Raw genomic sequence first — 22890 nt, forward strand, 5'->3', positions numbered from 1 at the left:
CAGTCATTCATAAATTTTTAATGTTTTTTTTTATAATAATGACAGCGCCCTGAGGAAGACCAGCTTTCATGTATTTCGCATATTTATATATTTATCTTCCCACTAATTGTATCTTCTCGTAGGCCTAACATATTCTCGTATTTTTACCTTTTTGTTTGTTCTTGGTTTTTTTCTGTATCTCATAATGTCATGTTTCTACGTTTTTTTTTATATTGTATATTTTTTTTAATTCTGATCAGGCCACTCTTTTTGAAAATTCGAGAATAAATAAATAAACAAATAAAATGTTTGGTGTCGAGTTCCTGAGTTAAGCTGTTTTTAACTGATTATTATTTTATTCTCATCAAGTAGGTGTTTAGTTACAAACTCTACATTTTGTACAGAAAAAAATAACAAGCCCCCTCCCCAAAAAGGGTGAAGTATGAACGACATTTCCCCCTTGCTTTAATTGCGCTGTGACTCTCAAGGGGGGGGGGGGGAGCTCGTATACCTGGATCCGCCACTGTTGGCGGATCTCGGCCTTCCATCTTTACTTATTTTTCTATCGGATCCCCCATCCCCCTTTTTGGGGCGGATCCAGGAATTTCAAGGGAGAGGGGGCGGGGGCATTACTGTACAAAAAAACTTTGATGTCAGGAATAATTCGAAAAACAAAAACAGAAAAAGGATCACTACAAAATGGAGGCAATTAATTTTGTTACAAGAAAAAATGACAAGCAAAAAAAAAAATGAATAGGGGTCTCTCTTTAGTATGAATGACATATTCATCTTAAAAGTATTTGCTATGACTCTCAAGGGGATGTGCCCCCACCATAGAGATGTATACTAATAACGTCTCTATGGCCCCCACCAAGAGCAGCATAATCGGGGCTTAATTTTTTTCTTGTTAGTACATGTATACCATAGTGGGACGGTAACAAACGGTTTATTACAAACCGGTTGCCGGTACGGTATCCAATCCGACATCTTACAAGTAGATCCTATGCCAGAAGACTGGAATTCCTGTACCGGTAAGTTACATTTGATGTTTGTTTTTTCGTAAGTTTGTACATATTCGTAACAAGTTGGCTCTATTTCTATAAATCTAGATGGTTTTTTTATGGGTACAGGTCTGTGATTACACAAGTATTATTCTATAATACATGCAAAATTAATAAAACCGGTATACTTTTGGCCCGGAGCGTCGGCCCCTGTGATTTGTGAATGATGCTTAGGCTTAGCTTAGCCGCCTAACCCAGGCCAGGGAGCTCCGACCCGCGAAGCGAAGCGAAGCGGGCCGGAGCTCTCAGGGTTATGTTAGCCTGATGCTGAGGCCATGAGGCCGAGATAGACAGCAGCGGACGGACCCGGCCTAGTAGTAGTAACTAAGAGGACTCAGCTCCGTCATGTCCGTGACCGTGTGATGATATTTTTTAAATGATTTTGTCATTTTGATATATTGTAGCCAAGAGGCTCCTAGGACCTAGTCCTAGTAGAGCATGTAGAGAGTAAAAATAATTTTCTAATGTCATTGTCAATGACAATGTACCGGCATGACCGGTACCATGATTGGACAGGAATAACCGTCGTTTCTGGGGATTTAACAATTTCTGACATTTAAATTTTTAGTTTTACTATCCGCCTACATGATGCATTCATCACCATCCTTCATTCTTTTGACGCTAGCAGAATTACATCATTTACAAGTAGGGCCTAGGCCTAGGCTATACAACCAAATGTGAAATGAGAGTAAACTTCAGGCTATTTATCTTAGTTAGACAGCTGGCAGTGGCAGCCGTCTGTTTCGATGAGTTTTTTAAACATTTTATTATTATTTTTTTTTTCTCCTCGTACACAGTCACAGACGGCTTGCTATCGTGCAGCCACCATTAGGGGATTAATAATGCAAAATCCCCCCGACGGGGCACATCAATTTTTGTCTTTATTTCATAATAATATATAAAAAGAACTGTACCAAAATAAAGATTATCATTCCGTTTTGGCCTGAAATGCACCAAAACGGGGAAAAATAAACTTAAAAGGGGAAAAAACAGTGACTTCGGCTGTCGCGCAACTTCACTTACCTGTTTTATCCGAACTTAATACACAAACATATACATGTATGGCCATTGAGTCCCTGTACAAATTGAGTTAGAACTTCGGAGACCGAAACTTTTGGTCTAGGGTAATCTGTGACAGTTTTAATTTGACAATATATTCTTTAATTGCCTTTTATAACATCTCAAAGTAACGCCATGTGTAAAACTCGTGAGTCGTGTAGATTTGTTTTTCTTTCTTTTTTTGATGTGTGTTGTTTACTGCTTTTTTATGGTATTAAACTCATGTAGATTTTAAATCTAATTTCAAGTGACAAACAAAGGATTTGATTAAGCCCAGTTCCATCTAGCAATCTAGTTTTAACATAGCACAGTGCTCATTGATTCAGGGTCAGGTCAATCAGGTGTGAGTAAACCGGACATATTATCAACCAATCCGCTTACCAGTGAACTAGACTTAATGCATGCAAACCTTAAAATGTCCATCGTAGACCAAAAGCTTCGGTCTCTGTTATGTTGGTTGTTCCACTGAACTCCGTTGGCTCCACTCACCAATATAGAGACCGAAGTTCTAGCTCGATCTGTACAGGGACTCAATGGCCATATGTTTACATGTATGTATTAAGTTAGGATAAAACAGGGAAGTGAAGTTGCGCGACAGCCAAAGTAAGTCACTGTTTTTATCCCTGTTAAGTTTATTTTTCCCCGTTTTGGTGCATTTCAGGCCAAAACGGAATGATAATCTTTATTTTGGTACAGTTCATTTTAAATGTTTTTATGAAATAAAGAAAAAAATAGATGAACCCCGTCGGGGGGATTTTGCATTGTTAACCCCCTAATGGTGGCTGCACGATAGCGAACCGTCTGTGTACGAGGATAAATTTAAAAAAATTAAAATGTTAACAAAATCCTCGAAACAGACGGCTGCCAGCTGTCTAGTCCATCGTTGACATAGTTGATTTGATTCTAATTCTATTCAGGATTTCAGGTCGATAGATGTCACTGTGAATCTGTGATTTGTTGAAGAGCAAAACGCTCGTACGTACCCTACCCCTCTCACTAAGGTTGGGGGCATGAAGCAGTCAGGTCAAATACACCAGCATTTCACCAAGAATGTAGAGCACCTTCTCAAGAATGGATGACACAGAATTTGTTCTTCCAGGCATTGCTTTGCTTTCCCATAAAATAGCCATCTGAAAATTATAGTAAACTTCCTAAATCCTAATGACAGAACAGGCTACATATAATAAGCTTTCATTTAAAGTTGTAGTTCACATAAAACCAAATACAAATGCTCATCAGCATTAATCCGTCATGTCTTATATTATTATTAATCAACTTTGTCCTTCACAATCAATGATCAGAAACCTTCATGATAATTACTGCAAAGTCACTTTAAAATGGTATATTATTCCGAATGTCTTATGGAAATCTCCTGTGAGCATATAATTCTTTTATTTCAATCTAAAGTGACAACCTAAGATTGCTTTACCATAATTATATACATGTATTTGCAAATTGACATCATGAATACCAACTCTACTCCCATAATGCCTTAACACTATCAGCTCAGCTCCTTTCATTATGAGCAAATTGATCGTCCAAATACACATTATTGGATGTTAATATTATATCAAAACTGCCAGTTGATATTTTAAAGCTGGCAAAATCAAAACTTGAAACTCCTGTCATTGAGGGTCTGATTGTTTCCTCTGTATCAATCGAAATGGTCTGAACTTTCTGTGTAGTCGTCTGTTTGTACTCCCTCCTTATCATCACGATCATACTTGTCATATATTATGATGTTCGACCAGAAATTATTAGGGGATGATAACACAGGACATCCCCCTGTGTCTGAAATGGTGGGTGGGGGACATTTACATGTATGTAAATCCCACCCCCACCAATGACATAACAATGCAAAGGAATATACATGTAGCAAAAAGTTGGATAGGTACATGTACATGTACAAACAGCAAATAACAGAAAAAATTAGGTTTTTTCATTTAAGAAAAAAAAAATTTAACCCGCTGTCCCAACTTGATATCTGACCTGGACAAGTGCATGCAATCCTACTAGTGCATACAGACTTACCATCAGGACACTATAGGAAATAATGTGATGTTACACAGTGTGCAGCATGTTTAATTCTTTTTTCTTGAAAAGTAAAAGTCATAAATTGTTTTTTATGTCATGTTCTTGTATCTATACTAGCTCTCATCCACTTTAAAACCTGCTTTCAAAACATCTTCCTTGACCCATATATTGTGTGCATGCATATGTTGTACATTACAAATTTCCTACATGTACTTCCCTTTTTTCTTAGAACTGTGGGATTCCCAATATGCGTATAAACAAGGGTTGTTGAGTAAATATTTGTATAAATTGCCTCCTAAATTATCATGTACATGTACAATCCATTAAAAAGTTGAGTAAATATTTGTATAAATTCATTAAATTGCCTCTTAAATTCCTTTAAAGAGTAAGACACACTAGTCAACACAAAGTTACAGGTGACTTTTAAAGAAATGAACAATGTTTATTAAATTGTATGCATCCAGCAGCCATGAATCAACAGAAGTCTTTCATACATACAGGTTTACTTAGGGGGTGTTGCAAGAAAATATTTGCAATAAATCGCAAATATTCTGCTGCAATTTTACAATTGATTGATCACTTTTAACTACAGCAAATCAGATTACACTCCTTGTTTCATGGAGCAGATTAGCAATCAATCTCAAATTTGAAATCAATTGCACGTCATATGCTTGATTTCGGGAATGAAAATAGACTTGCAATTGATCACAAGTTTCTTGCAACGCCCCATAAGTCTCTTATTACTACAGTTGTAGTTCATTTGATGAGGGTGTTTGTTCAAAAATAATATTTGTTTGTAAATTCTTATTTACATGTATTCATGTTCACTGTTATTTACATGTATTCATGTTCACTGTTATTTTTTAAAAGTCATGTTTTATTGTTTAAACTAATGTGATGAAGGCTAACATAATACAATTCTAACCTAATAATTTCTTGAAAGTTTTCTTATTTTTGGAACCTTGAATAATGGGATTTCCCAAACCATCAATTCTTTTTGTTGTTGAATGTTTAAGTATGTACATTTTGTTTCATCGGTGTACAGAAAGATTGAGGTTTGTATGTTATGTCTGTAGGTGTGTAATGAAATCTTTTTTTGTTGTTGAGTCAGTGGTAGGTTTGTAGGTCCATACTGTAAAAAAAGAATTGTAGGTTAGTACCAGTAGGTTGGTAGGTAATGAAGGAGGTTTGTAGGCCCTTAGGTTGGTAGGCAATGATGGGAAATGAGAATTGTAGGTTTTATTCTGGTAGGTACATGTATTATGAATGAGTCCTTAGGTCAGAATAGGTAATTAATGAAGGAAGATGAGAATTGTACATGTAGGTTTGTGAATTCATAGTGTACATGTAAAAGAAGAAAATATGAAAACCGTAGTGTACATGTAGACCTGTTTGTATGTCAGTACATTGAATGAAAAAGAGAAATTTTCAGAATTTGAAAGTGACATTGCATTCACTGATCTTTAGATGGTGCTGTTTAAAATTGCATTTGCAAATATTTATAATTTAAAGCTATTCATAATGAATTATCGAATATCGACCCAAAATAAATGATGGATTATGCAAATCTTTCCACACATGTACATGTAATTCTTGTTCGTCCAACAGACTAAATGAAATTGTAAATATTATTTTTTTGGGTAAATATTAGGATGATAGTTGGTTTTTGTTGTGTCACCCGCCATGGCCACCCCAGGATATGAGGTTGTGGGTCAGGATATGAGGTTGTGGTTTTGGAGTATTATTACATGTACCGTACTTGTATAGCAAACAATGATAGTACAAATTGGAGGATTAAGAGTGTGCATCACAACAATAAGTGTTATTATTTCATGGGAGATGAATACATGAGGGAACTGATTAATATTGAAACTGCAATGTATGAATTTAAAAGGAAATCCAGCTCCAACCCAAAGAACGTGTGTGTAAATTTATACTCAAGGAGATAGAGAAACATGATTCCAAAAGAAAGACTTGACAGTGTTTGAAACTTTGTAGTCTAAAGATTGCCTGACAGAAAAGTTTGGAACCTCCAGGATTTGTACAATACTTTCAGAGGGATAATTAAATTTTATTGAAATGAATACTGTTCTTTGGAAAGGGTGGGGGGGGGGTCTGTGTTTTTAAAGAGTGAAGAGTCCATCTTTGGCTGTACACCCTGTGATTTCACTTTCTTTGCTAGTGGCAAGTTCCATAACATAAGCATGAGAAATTCCTTTTTTTTTTTATCATAGACAATCACTTTATTGAGAGAATTTTAAAGAGGGTAAAATGTTGCGATCTCCAGGATGTGTTCTTTGATTCAGGGGTTATGCAATTTAGTGGAAGTGAGGCACATGTACAGCTGTAATTTTTTTTTTGGGAAGAATAACAAATTGGCTGTACATCCAGTACAGGTACATGTACAGGAGTAGCAAACAGAGGTTAGCCTGCTGGACTGGCATGGCCTGTCTGACCATCTGACTTGGGCACATTTTTTTTCCTGTATGCTATTAACACAAATTAAGTGATTAATATTCATGCCCAGTCGGTCAATCACAGAATTAAACTTCTGCCTGTACAAAAAGAATGGAAAAGTAGGTAAGAAATTAAGAAAAATTGTGTCAGGTAGAGTCATAAACAGAAAAACACTGATGGTAATTGTTATTACAGGCTTCACAAAAAAAAACATCACAAACAGTTTCATTGGAACATGCTAAAAGCATTTTTTTCTTTGGGGGGGGGGTCATAAAAGGAGAGAGTTGTTTATTATCATTTTTTTTCTGTTTTAACAAAGCTAACTTGTTCCAAGAGTTCCCATAAACATAATTACATAATATCACCTTTCCTTAAAGTCATTATAATCTATTTCAAGACTGAAAGTATGATCAATCAATGTCCTTTCTAATAAAAGTACATGTATCTCTTTTTTTTCTAGGATCCTCTGGTCTATACTAAAAGATGATGTTGCAGTAATTGGCCAATTATACCTAGGTGCATAACAGAAGATGAAATGTGATTTGCTAGGTTTGAAGTCATCAGGTCCAAGTCCAGTGAAAGTGTCAAGTATCAGTCACATTTGTGCTTATTAAAAGGGAAAAGCAACTGAACTGAAGTGAGGAACGTGAAGCAAACAATTAGAGAAATGGGTTCATATAAACTTGTGTAAGTTTTTGAACTCCTGCCATTTTCCAAGAAGTGTTCTAAGAATACTTGGATTGCTGTTTGTCAGTCTGTCATGTGCTCCAGTGCAAAGTCCTTGTGGAAAAAGCAAATAGAAGACTCTTCAAGGACAAAGTGATCACTCTTTACTTAGCTTTTCAGAGAAATTATTCATCAAAATCTTTCTTGAAACCATTTTGGCGGAGTGATTTTCAAATCAAAATGGCTTCTCCTACACTTGATCTACTGTGCTGCTCATTCTTTGGCATTGCCAATGAAACAAATATATCTAACACAGAGCCAGTGGAGAACTATAACATGACTGTCTTAGTGCCTGTAGATAACAAGTATCTTAGTAGAATTAAAACGTACTTCTACCTGTACAACTCAACCGTTGTTGTAATGTCTGCTATTAGTGTGTTAGGAAGCTTGTACATGCTGTTCCCACGGAAGAGATATACAACTAACCTTGACAGTGCTATCAGGCCTGGGTTGATGGAGATAAGACAGAAATGGATTCTCTTCTGGTTGTCTTTTGCAGATATCATGGCTTGTCTTGGTAAGAATGTTAAAGATTGTTATTTCTTTGCTCTTACTTAATCTTAGCTTTCCTTAATTTCTTGAATGGCTATCTTCATTTTTTGTCTTGCCCACATACTGTAGCAGAGCAATACTGTTGGTGCCTTGTGATGTTGATGTCAACATTGAAATATCAACCAAGACTAGGATATTGAAATGTCATCAGAACTTTGAAAGTGTCTTTTTCATGAAACTTGGACATAAGGTAATCAGGTATTGCTTTACTGTCTTGCTCTAGTTTCATGTCAAGGTCGGAGGTTATTTAGGGTCAATTAACTTTGACCATGTTCTTGTATCAACATTGAAATCTTAACCTAGATTAAACTTTTAAAATGTCACCATGACTTATAAAGTATATGTATATTGAGAGTTTCAGGACACATGACCAAGGTAGAAGGTCATGTAGGGTCACAAAATGTCAGTAACTGCTCTTCTGAAAATAATTCTTAATCATTTTCAGAGGATGCATGTAATTGTTTATAATGTTTACCTATAATGAAATGAATTTTGTAATAATGTAATCTATTTCTATGCATATGTGTTTTTTTTCCCCTTACTCAGGTCTGATAGTACTAGCTAGTGAATCCCTCCATATTTTGGTCGTGTCTGATAAGAGTTTAACAAATAAATTAACAAGCAAGACATGGAAATGGCTCTGTACCCTAGCAACGGTGAGGAAGTAATGTGCTTTTGATACAAAAACTAGATGCTATTTGATTCTCTTGCATCATAGTATTTTTGTCTCGTCTTCCAGAGGTGTAGGCGAGACTTAGGGATCCAAATGTCGTCCGTCCGTCACAAACCTAATGACACATAACTCCACAACCGTAAGTCGCTTTCCAACCAAACTTAGATGGTAGATGGACTTGGGGGACCTGCATGTTATACTGCAGTCGGAGATCACATGATAAGGTCAAAGGTCATTTTCAGGTCAACGTTAAAGTTTACATGCAAGACTTTCTTATGACACCTAACTCCGCAACCGTAAGTCGCTTTTCAACCAAACTTGGATGGTAGATGGACTTGGGGGACCTGTATGTAATGCTGCAGTCGGAGGTCACATGATAAGGTCAAAGGTCGTTTTCAGGTCAACGTTATAGTTTACATGCAAGACTCTCTTATGACACCTAACTCCGCAACCGTATGTCACTTTTCAAGCAAACTTGGGGGTTATGCTGCACTCGGAGGTCACATGGTAAGGTCAAAGGTCATTTTCAGGTCAACGTTAAAGTTTACATGCAAGACTTTCTTATGACACTTAACTCCGCAACTGTAAGTCACTTTTCAACCAAACTGGGATGGTAGATGGACTTGGGGGACCTGCATGTTATGCTGCAGTCAGAGGTCACATTGTTAGGTCAAAGGTCATTTTCAGGTCAACATTAAAGTTTACGTGCAAGGCTCTTATGACAAGTGTTATTCCATCCCAGTCATTTCACAATGAAGTTTTGATGCAATTCTGTTGCGTGTCCTCGCAAATCACAATATTTCTGGTTATTTTCATAAGTGGGCGAGACACAAAATCGCTTTTGCCTTGTTTGGTGAATTTTGTACCTTATTTTGTTTAATTTGGCGAATCCCACAAATGTGGATGTTGTTCTAAATTTTTGTGTACTTTTGGAGGAGATGAATTATGAATGTGGTATTGGATAAATATTGCTTTTTTTTTTTTTTTCAGGTGCCTAATCAACATAAAATAACTAGGTGTTTTTAAAAATCTTTTCATACATGGAATGGGATGAAAGTTTCGGATATAATCTTTTTGGTCTCACCTGAACAAAGTTTGGCAGAGACCTTACTGCGTCATTACTAGCACTCTTCAGATGGTGCTCCTGCTACGTTGACTTTGGACATGTTCAAAGTCCACGTAGCGGAGAATGGGTTTCCAGAGTTGGAGATCATGCAGACTATGCCATGTCAATAACAGTTCTCGCTACGCTCTCACTACGCAGTAGCAGTTCCAACTGCGCCATGACCATTTTTAGTTGACGTAGTGAAAACTGCATGGATGTAGCGTTGGTGTAAAGGGGTATTAACAAATACATGTACATAATTATAATTTAGTCGAATGTGTTTTACTACATGTGTGTTTTTCTTTTCTTTCTTTATTCTCTTGTTCTATGCAGGCGTGGATTCACTTTTTCTTCTTTGCAACGTATGTCTGGATAACATGTTATGCTATTGATGTCTTTCTCTTCCTTCAGAAAAAAACATGGTAAGCCTAAAACAATTGAAGTTATTGTCTATCCTGTGTATGCGCTGCAAAACTGTACAGTGAGGCTAGGAACTGTTGCATAAACATGATCACCAACACCAATAATTAAGATTGACAGATTACATACACACCAACTGACTTTAAGTCATAGGGCTGGACTCTTTTAGAAAGGGGATGACAGGGGTAGGGTGGGGGTTGGAAAGGGCAGACCCTACATGTACAGTATGTCCTGATTTTCCTCTTAAAAACAATTTTTGTAGTAAACTATAAGTTACAATCGTATGTGTGGATTTGTCAGAATATTAAATTATTTCCATGGTATATGTTCAAATGTCAATATGTTTTATGCAACATGGTCTGGAGACCAGTTTCTCTCTGACATGGTCAACATACTTATAGACATCGTTAATTAACTATTCAATCGAGTGAAAAAAGTTTGAAATGATTTGCACAGGTTAATATTATGTTTGTGTTTGAACTGATGTTGAATAAGAATATTATATATTACTGCAAACTAATGTAATTGATGAACAGTTTGGGATTGTAATATCTTAATGACTATAGGCGCCGCTTTTCCGACGGCGGCGGCGGCGTCAACATCAAATCTTAACCTAAGGTTAAGTTTTTGAAATGACATCATAACTTAGAAAGTATATGGATCTAGTTCATGAAACTTGGTCATAAGGTTAATCAAGTATTAGTGAACATCCTGCTCGAGTTTCAGGTCACGTGACCAAGGTCAAACGTCATTTAAGGTCAATGAACTTTTGCCAAGTTGGGGGTATTTGTTGAATTACCATCATAACTATGAAAATTTATGGATTTAGTTCATGAAACTTGGACATTAGATTAATCAAGTACCACTGAATATCCTGTGCGAGTTTCAGGTCACATGACCATGGTCAATGGTCATTTAAGGTCAATGAACTTTGGCCGTGTTGGGGGTATATGTTGAATTACCATCCTAACTCTGAAAGTTTATGGATCTAGTTATAAAACTTGGGATATAAGAGTAATCAAGCATCACTGAACATCCCCTGTGAGTTTCAGGTCACAAAACCAAGTCAAAGGTCAGTTAAGTTCAATAAACTTAGGCCATGTTGGGGTAATTGTTGAAGTGCCATCATAACTTTGAAAGTTTATGGATAGAGTGAATGAAATGTGGACATGGGTGTAGTTGACAGTCTTAAGTCTCCGTTCAAATGTCATTTATGGTCAATGAACGTGGTATTATGTCATTATATGAATTATGTTTTTTTGAATGATTATTTTATAGTAGTTTTCAAAGTTAGCACTGCTGCTATATTAAATTGCGTAATGCAGGCGAGACTGCCAGAGGCGTTCCACTTGTTATGTTTTGCTCTTTATTTGCAGGAAACATGCACTGAGATTTTACTTTGTCATCAGTTGGTTGCTTCCTATTGCCTTTCTTTCATTTGGATTATGGGCTCTTCACAGAACGACAGAACCAGAGTAAGTTGAATAGATCAGTTCAGAGTTACATCATGAGCTAGTTTTCTCAAAGACCTTTCCTTTCTTCCATTGGGATAGGCAAATTTCAAAGCAAGATGTGTCATAAGCATGCCTGACATAGCAGGATGCATTATTGCCTGGACCAGGTGACTAGAAAAGGACATCAATGAACACTTAATGGAAGTGCACTAGCATGCTGCTATTACAATGTACTTGGCCAACTGTTGAATACCAGTCGCTACAGTCCGACCTCTTTTTTTTCTGGACAAATTATGGAAAACATACACAAATCAGCCTTTTGGCTACTTTGCAAGGTTATCTTTCAATAATATTGAAGTGAATTGAATTGAAAAATAGTATGTAACTACACACTATTTCACTGCTGTCTGGGAAAAATTATTGGCAGGTTTTTACAGAAATGAAATCAGTTTTTTTTTTTCAAACTCTTGGAAGAATTTACCTGCCTAAATTATTGAGGAATATATTGAGCAGGTCTTGGAAAGAAAGAGAATGAGTAAAAAAACTGAAGTTTCTCAATTCAACCTTCACGGCTTCGCGAAGTCAGCGATTGTTAGAATGACGACAGGCTGAAGTATGATAGATGGTGCTGTCTGTGATGCAAGACTTTTGTGTTGCTTTTTCCCCCGAAATGAAAAGAAAACAATAAACAATACAAAGCTCATATTTTCATTCTTGAATAAAACTCAGTGATTCTGTTTATTCTAAGTGCTGCGTTTTATTGTGTTTTTTGTGCATGTGACCTTCATGCAAAAGGAGCATGATCAATTTTGCTTGAAAAGCTGATTCAGCTGTCCTCCCATGCATATGCTTGTGCAAGGTTGCATCATGCCCTGATTTAATGAAATATTGTCCTCTATGTTCTTTCGGTTATTTGGGTAGGATAGTTTTTATAAGAATTTGTGTGGTCGTATGTTAATTATATTGTCAAATTATATGTAATTGATTTGAGTTTGTGTAGGAATGTTGATTTTAGGTTGAAATCTACGTATTTATTAAATTATTAAAAAAAAATCGGCAAGTGTGCATGAGGATGGTAGAGGGATGTGGAGAAAGTGAGGCCAGATATTGAGAGGTCAGACTGTCATCAACACATTGTTGCTTTCCAGAGGATGTAATGAAAATCACAATTTAAAAGAAAGATATGAATAATCAAGACATCAAAGTTGATGCTTATTAGCCTAGTGCTTATCTCATTGAATGAGACCTTACATGTCTGTGATCCAGGGCACAGCCCAAACCTACACAGCCAGAGCAAGAGAGGTTCGCTGCTGAAATCAAGCATGCTCTTGTATTGTGGTACATGCAGTTTCAGAGGCCTGGTTTTCATCATGCCTAATAAATCATAGTTGTCAAGACCCTGTATTTTACACTCTGTAGTCAGTTCCTTAGACCCCCCCCCATTTCAAGAATTTGTGAGGCACACCCCTTTCAAATCATAATTCGAGTCTCCCCCCACAGAACTCCACTTGCCTCCCTCTCACCTCTCTATCTCTCTGTTTGTGTTTCCCCTATCTCCCCCTTTCCTCTGATTTTTGCTTTTCAATATTTGTTTGAAATCAGATGGGCCTGTTCAGCAAAGAAAGGGGATGAGCTTCTCTTGGAGGCCTACTACTTATGCTTGTTTGTACCTATGGTGATTGTCCTCATTCTGAACCCTATCATATATATTCTGGCAGTGAGGAAGGGTGAGTAGTCAATGATGCATACCTGTATTTTCAAATGCTATCTGTGTGCCGTTTCAAAGATCTGGTTATCAGTTTATGCATGAAGTTACATACGAGTAGACATGTTTTTGTGATGAATAACGTACACCACAATGTTGAACTATATAATATAATTTATGTATTTTACAAATGATGGAAAAGTGATCTCTTTATCAGCAGCCAAGATCGGAGGGGGGGGGGTCAATTTAATTCCCTTCCAATTCAAAACTTGGTATGAAATAGCTCAATTAAAATAGGCTTATTGGATATTTCAGTCAATAAAAGACTTAATTGACTTGTCCTACAACTCCATCTTAAATCTGATGTGATCTGTTGTTTCTTATTGATAAATGGAGCCCACGAACATAACTAAGTTCAAACTCAATAATTCTATTTATTTGGGGAATTATGAATTGGCATTTATTGTATTTTTATGCATATTATTTCTTTCTTTTTTTAGCTTTGGTAGAATGTGATCCTCTCCCATCCTGTCCAACATTTAGAAGTCTAACATCAGCTGAAATCTGCAGAAATCTATCTGTTAGAGTCAATTAAAAAAAAGGGAAATTTTGCATTTTCTTGTCAGTTTCCAGCCGAATCAAAATACTTTACAAGGAAACATGGACAATAGATTGGAATTGTGAGGATGCAAAGTTTTGTAATGTGAACTTTGGGGGAAGGGGTTTGCTCTCTCTTTTTTTAATCACCAGAATGATATAACCACCCACTTTATAGAAAGTGTTAAACTGCTTTTCAAAATCAGCGTAATGAATCAGGAATATCAAAATATTAAAGCTGTATATGGATTTGTTTGTTTTAATCACAATTTCATTTTTAATTTGTGCAATTTCTGACGTGAGTCAGATTCAATCAATCTTGCCTGCATACAATGTAAACAGTACACATTTTCCACTCCTTATGGAGAAATCTGTTGCGATGCAATTTTAACAATGTAAACTTTGTTGATGTTGCTTATAGTATCACCCTTGATGAGACGAGGAGGAATGTATAGAGACCAGGAGAGGGAGGTTGAAAGACAAGTGAAGAGGAAATTCCTCAAGATTGTGATTGTTCTAGAGATTTGGTGAGTTAGGCTTTCAGACACCAGCAAAGTGACTGGTCTAATCTCTTTGTTTCTGTGCATTTTATTGTTTATCCATTCTCTCTTTTTAATGATACATGTACCTTCTCAGAATGACTAACTTAGGTATTTAGATAAAATAAGTATCAAAATATAACGTTTTCTTCTTTAATATACATGTATCTAAAATGTTTGAGAGAAATATTGGATAACTATCACCAAAGCAAATGAAATATATCAAAATTATGATTCATCTGTTTGTGTTAAAAGAATCCCCAGCAAATAAGGAGGGGAAAAAGAAAAGGGTTTTTTAAATTAATGAAAATGAAAAGGTACATAGACCTTCAAAATGTTAGAATATGGAGATTAGCTTATCTGAAAGTGTGATTCTTCTTTATACTGTCAAGTTATGGCTTTGTAAAGTTAAATAAAAGATGAGATACAAGAGTTTCTTTAACACCATTTTTATCTTGACTGCTTGGAAATGTTAAAGAGATTGCACAGTGTGCACATCTCATGATTGAGTGAATCCCAAACTTCAAACCTTATTTTCTCTTTTTCTTGGAAGCTTTTACTGAATTTCCCTTTCATTCAATCAAGTACTTGTGTGGCCTATTGTTGTTCAATTTTGACAAGCCTGGTACCATTTGAGAACTTACGATGTGCTATTTGAACTCAATAAAAATCTAAAATTCATTTTGGCAACTTTGTTGGTTGTGGGTTAGCAGGTCACATTCGTTTAGATCTGATCTAATTCCATGTTGTCTTAAAGCATAATGTTAAACCCAAATTTTTGCTTATTATAGCCATATAGTTATGGAGTTTAAAACCTTAATACTCTGTTGGGGGGGGGGGGCAATATGGCCCCTCTACATTTCATTTGCAACACCCAGGTGTGCGGTTTAAAAAATGTCAGACTAAAAATTGCTCAAAATGTGAATTCATAAAGTCAATACAAAATGTGTTTTCAGCTAATCACTTCACGATCACGCAATCTATAGCCAAGAACTTGAATGGGGCCTTATTGCCCATCCCCCCCAGAGTGGCAAGATTAAAAAATCAAAATACCCTTGGACTCTTGAGGTCTTTTGTGATATCGGCAAAAGCTGAACCAGTTATCGATATTGAAATGAAAACATCAGTGTTACATCTTCTTTCTTTCAGTTGGTTACCTAATGTGGTTAATGGAATCTTGCTATTGTCTAGAGTAAAGCCAGATATGAAAGGCTTTCCTTTCATATGGATCCTCATGGTAAGATTGGTTTCTATTCTTCCTTAAGGAGCCTATCAATTCTTGATGATTTAGCCAGGGTATGCATTATGTTATGACAAGATGTTTTCTCATTACATCTGATTTTTTTTTAATGCATTCCATTCTTGATATCATGCGTTGCTTTTTGTTGACAACACAGAACATCTAAATGAAATCCTTTGTATCAAGATATCATTTTATGTTAACAAAAGCCAATTCTTCATATCAAGAAATAGATTAAATGGGAAATGGCTTACTGTAATGTGCATGAGCATAAGCTTGCTAAAACTTTCAGAAAGCTATCACTCATAGTCCTAGCGTTTTTATTCCTATTAGGAATCTGCAGGAGATTGAGATTTTATTGCTTTGATAGTGTTTATTACCGGTTTCAATTTTTATATGTCATGAATATTCATGATTGCAAGATTGGAGAGGTCGAAATATTCCTGGCTGATTTTCATAAAATACAGAACAGGAATTCCTTATTTGAATATAATAATATATTTTTGAAATCCATCCATCCATCCATATTTTATTGTTCGAAATAGAATTGAGAGAATAGAAATATTCTGAAAATTCATTTTGCCCAGTTGATCATGGGCCCAGCAGCCACTGTGCAGTGCTCAGATCGACAAGGCTCTATCCCTTAAATATTGAATGTCTAACAGGGTAGCAGCAACTCCCATCTTTTTACGTCTTTTGGTCTGATGCGGCCGGGGTTTGAACTCCCGACCTGGTTGTGAGACGGATCTCCTAACTGAGCCAACACACCGGTCAAGTTGGAAAAATAGGAAAATTAATGCAGAAACTTCTATCTTATATTTCAGTAAATGAGAAGCCTTAACCTATTCGAAGTTCATATTAAAAAAAAATTAAATACTCAACCTACATGTATGAGGGGCTTGTGTATGATATAATGGCTATATTACTTACCCCCCCCCAAAAAAAAAAAAAAAAAAATCACAATGATTAACCAGTTTTATGAAATTTGATTTGTATTTGATAGGCAATTTTCAACCCTATGCAAGCCTTCTTGAACACCCTTGTATACTGGGGACCAACAGGATGTTCTTTCCTGAGTTTCTCTCCACGCAGATCAGAGAGCGATGATTACGTCTCGCCCTCAGAAATCCTCCACTCTCATCCTCCGTGGAAAGATGCAGCTGTTCCCTCGGATACAGAGACCACTCCCCTTATGAGAGGGAGGGCTAGAGATGCTCTTAATTGAAATGAAATGCTTTTACACGAATGCCACACTTGAAGTAAGAATAAAAGTTGCTGGCAATGAATATCATAGTTCAGTTCAGTTCATTTCATTTCATTTTATTTAATCATTTAAAATGAAGATATATATTTTGGATGGGCTGATAAAGCCTCGTTCCTCAAAATTGAAAATTTGAGGGCAGCTATGAAGGCTGTATTTCAAATATATAGCAATGGTGGCAGTCTCATATTGCCTGAAAACAGTCTCCTGATAGCTGAGAAGAACTCTTTTGAGGCAAAAAAAGTTGCTTGCTACATGTTATAACTCCAAAATGTAGCTTATTCTGAGCTGTTATTAAAATATTTAAATTTGGAGATAGAAGGTTTTATCAGCTCAGCAGCGATATACTAATCATACATGAATTACAATCATTTAAATAGAGTTTAAATGATTAAGGTGTCCCTAAAAGCAGAAGCTTCATGAATGGAGCACCCTCTATAATAAAAGTTCATGAAAGTTTGAATAATATATTACATCAGAATCGCAACTTGAATTTTATGAATATCAAAAAAATAGTTCACTGGGATAGTGATGCTCTTAACAAGAATTCAGTAGTGTATTTTGAATATGGCAATCTTGCCTTCTAGTCATTGAGGGAAGGGCTTACATGTTTAGAAACTCCCATTGTGACAATGAGGAAAAGTCGAGTTGTGGAAGTTGCCTTTGTTGTTTGGAAGATGACTGTCTGTTTTTGTTTCCCTCAAATTAGGTGTGTGAGCCTACATTTTCTGCAAATACTTGGTAGAAAGCATTTCTGGAGCTCAAAATGCATGTAGTTTCCCCCAAAATTTTAAACTTGATCTAATAAAGTTGTTATTGATTGTTATGTATACAGTGCGTCTCAGGAAAAAAAGGAGAATTATTGATGATTTATCATTATTTAATCACAAATACAATATACAATTGTCCTATTGTCTTAAATCTTAGACTCTCCTCTTTCACATATACATTTGATGATTATTCTTCATGCATGAGTGAGTAAAAACAATTTGAAGAAAGGATACCAAAAACAAAAAAGTCACTTGCTGGGCTGTATCAAAATTGAAAAAAGAAAATCACATTCCTATCTAAAACGTTCAATACCTGCTCTTTCATATGATACCTAAATCAAAGAAAATAACTCAGGAATAGCAAAGTTTTTATGCTTTGAAATAATGCTGGCATTTCTATTATTTCAGTAAAATATAGCTTTTCATTGTGTGCCTTCCATAGCTGATTGTCAACAAAAGAGATTGTTGGGTTTATCTGACAGCTAGCCTGTAAAACGTCTTCATTTAATACTTAATTTAATAAAATTCATGGATTATTTCAAAGAATCAGAAGTTTGTTTTTCCTTGATCATTTTCCTTGATTTTGGTATCATATTAAAGAGCAGATACTGAACTTCTTATATTTTTTTTAAATTCACATAATTTAACGACAAAGTATGCCCTCTTAAGAATTTACAAGGATTACATATAGTAAGGGTTATGTCATTGATATTTGTATATACCTGGTAACTAAAATTGTAAAATATATTTTTCTCCATATTTAACTAATATTTATTTTGAATTTTATAGAAAATGACAAGAAAATAAACTACACAACTAAAATGCTTCTCAGTTTACTGTTCATGCTACATTCTTTATCAAATGTATAATGTGTTTTAGTTGAATTCATCAAACAATAATGATAATAATAGTACAGTTCTTTAGATGCCTAACACCCAAGGGTTTCTATGCATCAGGGAAAGCAGGAAATATGGTTAGAATGGTATACTAAAAATTAAACTTCGAATATATTATAAACATCATAGAATAAAAAACAGTTTGAACCTACCTTTAATAATTAAACATTCTGAATTTGGAAAATGTTTTGTAAAGTCAATTATACAAAATTTAATTTTGCTGGTGCAGCTTTTTGGAAAGCTTGATCCCCTTATGATTTGGCCTTGGCAGTAATTTTAGAGAGAAGATTTTGTGAACCAGAACAGAGATTATGCTTGGGTTTATGAATTTGGACAAGTTCTCGAAGATTTAAGCAAGGGCAATAGTATGTATACATTTGAATGTTAATAAGAGAGTTTATATTTAATCCTTGTCGAAATATGATGTTATTCTTCACATTGAACAGTTATGCATGCATTTTCTAGGTGTATTATACAGTGCAATATGCCTTTGGCATGGTATTATGGAGCTGAATGATTTTTTCTAGCCCCCCAAAAAAAGAAAGGAAAAAAGAAACAGGTCAAACTTAGTATAAGAATTTACTTTTTCCCTGATTAAGTGTGATATTTGCTTGATATTTAAAAATTGGCAAATTTGAAAGGCATGTGGCCCATGCAAGCAATCACTAGTAAATTATTCTTTTTGGTCACACTCGTGTACGAATTGATGATGAACATAAAAAAGTTAAAACTCTGGTTGTTAAAATGTAATTCATCTTTCCAGAAAGAAATAATTTGAAGGAACCTTTCTAAAATGCTATATTTTCTTCATATTTTTACGTTTGATCTTTAAAAAGACATCACCAAGTCCAAAATCAAGCTAAATTTTTTTTAAAGAAAAGAACAGGATTTACATGTAATTGAGTGAAAAAAAGTCATTTCTAATCTCTAAACTGTCATTCTTGCTCTCAAATTATTCAAATCATGATTGTTTACAATTGTGCTAAACTTACATTTTGAATAAATATAAAGAAATATGGAAACATGGAAAATGGTAATCATGAATATTCTCTTGTGAGAATATGATTCTTATGCTAAAGGATCTATTCTCATGGATAGCTTTGTGTTATTTTTATTGCATTTGCATTTGTACTCATGAGTGTTATACTAATCAATGAAATAACAAAATCTTCATGATCAATATATTTATTATTCTTAGTAAACAAATAAGATTAATATTAATAAGTAGAGGTTCCCAGGCAGAGGACCTTTTAATTCACTGAGTGACTATGAGCACTGTGGTGTTCTCTGTAGAATATAAAGCTCTTCCTGCCATGTTGATATTAAGATGAACATTCTGATACATTCTTTCAACCAGGATTTCCTTTACAATTTTTAAACCTTGGTTTTATTATTTTTATTTATTAATTAAATTTATTTATTATTATTATTTCACTGAACTACACCATATATTTTTTACAGTTTCTCTGATACAATTATATGAAGTTGATATATTGTTCTTATTGAAATCAGATGATTGTGATGTTAGTTGATTGATTGATTGATTTTATTTGTCAGGTAACTATGAACAAGTACAAGAAAATATGAACAGAAGTGTATACCTTGACAGGATTGCCCATGAAAGCCGAGGTATACACTTCTGTTCATATTTTCTTGTTGGCTAGCAGTTGGCAAGGGTATTAGTTTTTCACCTTGTTTCTGTTGATAGTTACATAATCAATTTGAAGTCTGGCAGACACAATGCTACTTTGATTCTTACTTTAGAAGAGAAGTAGTCATAATTGTATTAGGAAACGTAAAATCATAGAAAATGTCAATGTACTTGACAACCTTGGTGTCAGCAAGATAGTATATAAAATGTCTTCCAATAGTGAGCTTCCAGAAGAAATGCTTTTCTCTTTTTTTTTTTTTTTTTTTTTTTTTGGGGGGGGGGAAGGGTAGAGAGGGTATTCAATTAAACATGAGCCCATCCCAATTCCCAAATATAATCACTAAACTCATTGATTTTCAAATTTAATTTGCAAATGGTTGTTATGATATTCTTCCTGATATTGCTTGTTGTTTAATACCATTGTTAGGTACTTAGATGTTGTTGATGGATAGAGAAACTACATTATAGTTCTTATGCTCTGCTCTTTCCTTTGATTGATTGATGCCTGTGTATCGCAACATACAGTAGGTAAATACAATTTGACCAGCTGTAAGTAGAAAAACAGGTGGATCTCTACTGTGTAATCTATTCATTTGCTCCATATTCTTTGATTATGAATATCTACACCTCTTGTATACTTTTTATTCTTTCCTTAAATTATAATTATCTGTGGCTTGTTTTCACTATTTCCATTCCCATTTTCTTTGACCTTGTGACTTTATTGTGCTAAATTTGAGTTTTGTATATTTTTATGTTGCTGAATTGTTGCATTATATAGTAGGCCTATATGTGTATTAATAATTATATTATTTTCTTGTATCAGATTGAATAGATTTCTATTAAAATATTCTTACTAAATAAGTGTGATTTCTTTTTTCTGTTTATAATCGCTTAAGTTATCTATCTCCACTTGCCATATATATTGTCCCATTTGCATGAATTGTTGATTTTTTTTTATCATTGAACTTTCTTTGTTGTTGAGGCATTTTGTTTTGATATGTTTTAATGTGACCGTAATTTTAGTATAAAAGAGAGGTAGATACTGCCTACTTTCTCAAATCATGTAACAAAGTCAAATAAAATCTCACTTTACATGTCATAAAATGTGTGAATGTGACAATGTATACAGCAAGAGGGGGTAGTTGGCCATTTCAATGTCTTGTTACTTCTAGCATTATTGAAAAGGGATTACTATACAGTACAAATTTTAATGCAAGTGGACTGCAAAAACTCCGGTGTTGATTTAACACCAGCCTGAAATCTATATATGTCCACCCCAGAGAAGTATTGAAACAACACCAGTTTGGAATCAAACCGATGCAGTTTTAATACTAATTGGTGTTGTACAAACACCTTTCTGGTGTTAGACCAAAACGAAACTGGTGTTTTTTAACACTTCTCTGGTGTGGACATATATAGATTCCAGGCTGGTGTTAAATCAACATCAGAGTTTTTGCAGTGTGCCCCCACCCCACATAATGGCATCAACCTTATAGTACACAGGCCTGTCGAAGCCACAACGGGTGGTATGGTATATACATGTATACCATTCCACTTAACTAACACAAAAATAAATAAATGAAATAAAATAGAATGAGAGAGAGAGAGAACCAAACCTGTATATTGTGACAAAATGAACATGAATGTCTCTTTCAGATAGCAATTAGCTCTATGATGATTTTGTGACAGCCACACTTCCCCTAACGTTCTACTCCTAAGCCTAACCACAACCATAATATATGCATATATATATATATATAATAATTGTGATGAGCAAGGACCTAAACATTGCGTGGGTGCTTCAGTGAGTAATATATTGACGAAGAAGCTCAAAAAGCATTGAAGCTAGAGACGTAGCCTGGATTTCTTCAACTTTTATTACTACAAGCTTTCGGCCATTTAGTTGGGCCTTCTTCAGGTATCTGAAGATGTAAAAGACATAATGGCTTTACAATTACCATGCATATATTTGGATTAGTTTACTAAATATAGGTATATCTTGAAAGAAAATGTTTTACATCGGTAATGTTTAATTAGGATTATCCAATAGCTATTAAAATCAATTAAGTTTACGCAGATTTTTATTACAAACTTCAATGCAATACAACTTCTTTTGAGATATATGTATTATTATACATTTTGGGATATATGTATTATACATACAGCACACATAACACAATATGTCTACATACTTTCAAAAAAATGTTTGTAATAAAAATATACATTTTTGCCCTTTTTTAAGTAGAAGTGGGTGTCGTGTTTTGATGTGATGATGGGGTTAAATAGTAGTTTAGGGATTAGATGGTTTCAGTGATTTATTAAGTTTTCCTGTCAAATATGTCAAATGTTTTTTTTTTCGGAGAGGACACTTTTGAATAGAAATTTGTTTGACATTGGAACGTAAACTGAAAAATAAGTGCATGTGGGCGTAGTTAACATTCTACTAGAATAGTTTGCTGCTTATAAATGCAATCGTTATTAAATGCATCAAGTAACGTTCAACTGTGTAGAGATGCAGTACCAATTTCGAAGAGGACAATTTCAGACAAAATGCCCTATTGTTTCTTTAAAGGTCAAGTCCACCCCAGAAAATTGTTGATTTTAATCAATAGAGAAAACATAACGCTGCAAATTAAATCGAAATCGAATGTAAAATAAGAAAAAGTTATGACATTTTTAAATTTCGCTTATTTTTCACAAAACAGTTAAAA

The 22890-nt window shown here is 34.8% G+C and overlaps 1 protein-coding gene across 1 annotated transcript; it reads left to right on the top strand.

Annotated features, from left to right (window-relative positions):
• The first annotated feature begins 786 nt into the window (after nucleotides 1-786).
• Nucleotides 787-19061, top strand: LOC129253600 (G-protein coupled receptor 143-like). Its single transcript, XM_064108731.1, has 9 exons — nucleotides 787-1010; nucleotides 7051-7833; nucleotides 8415-8524; nucleotides 9980-10068; nucleotides 11443-11541; nucleotides 13123-13247; nucleotides 14244-14349; nucleotides 15511-15598; nucleotides 16605-19061. The coding sequence occupies exons 2-9, from the start codon at nucleotides 7497-7499 to the stop codon at nucleotides 16824-16826; spliced, it is 1176 nt and encodes a 391-aa protein (XP_063964801.1). The 5' UTR covers nucleotides 787-1010; nucleotides 7051-7496; the 3' UTR covers nucleotides 16827-19061.
• The last annotated feature ends 3829 nt before the right edge of the window (nucleotides 19062-22890 follow it).

This window comes from Lytechinus pictus, chromosome 2 (genome assembly GCF_037042905.1).
Source record: "Lytechinus pictus isolate F3 Inbred chromosome 2, Lp3.0, whole genome shotgun sequence".
NCBI lineage: Eukaryota > Metazoa > Echinodermata > Echinoidea > Temnopleuroida > Toxopneustidae > Lytechinus > Lytechinus pictus.

Bases quoted from the DNA above. Each gene is read 5' to 3' on its own strand.
- LOC129253600 (XM_064108731.1), top strand. From the start codon at position 7,497: ATGGCTTCTCCTACACTTGATCTACTGTGCTGCTCATTCTTTGGCATT. The intron at 11,542-13,122 runs GTAAGTTGAATA...GTTTGAAATCAG, and splicing joins CACAGAACGACAGAACCAGA to ATGGGCCTGTTCAGCAAAGA. The intron at 14,350-15,510 runs GTGAGTTAGGCT...TCTTTCTTTCAG, and splicing joins GTGATTGTTCTAGAGATTTG to TTGGTTACCTAATGTGGTTA.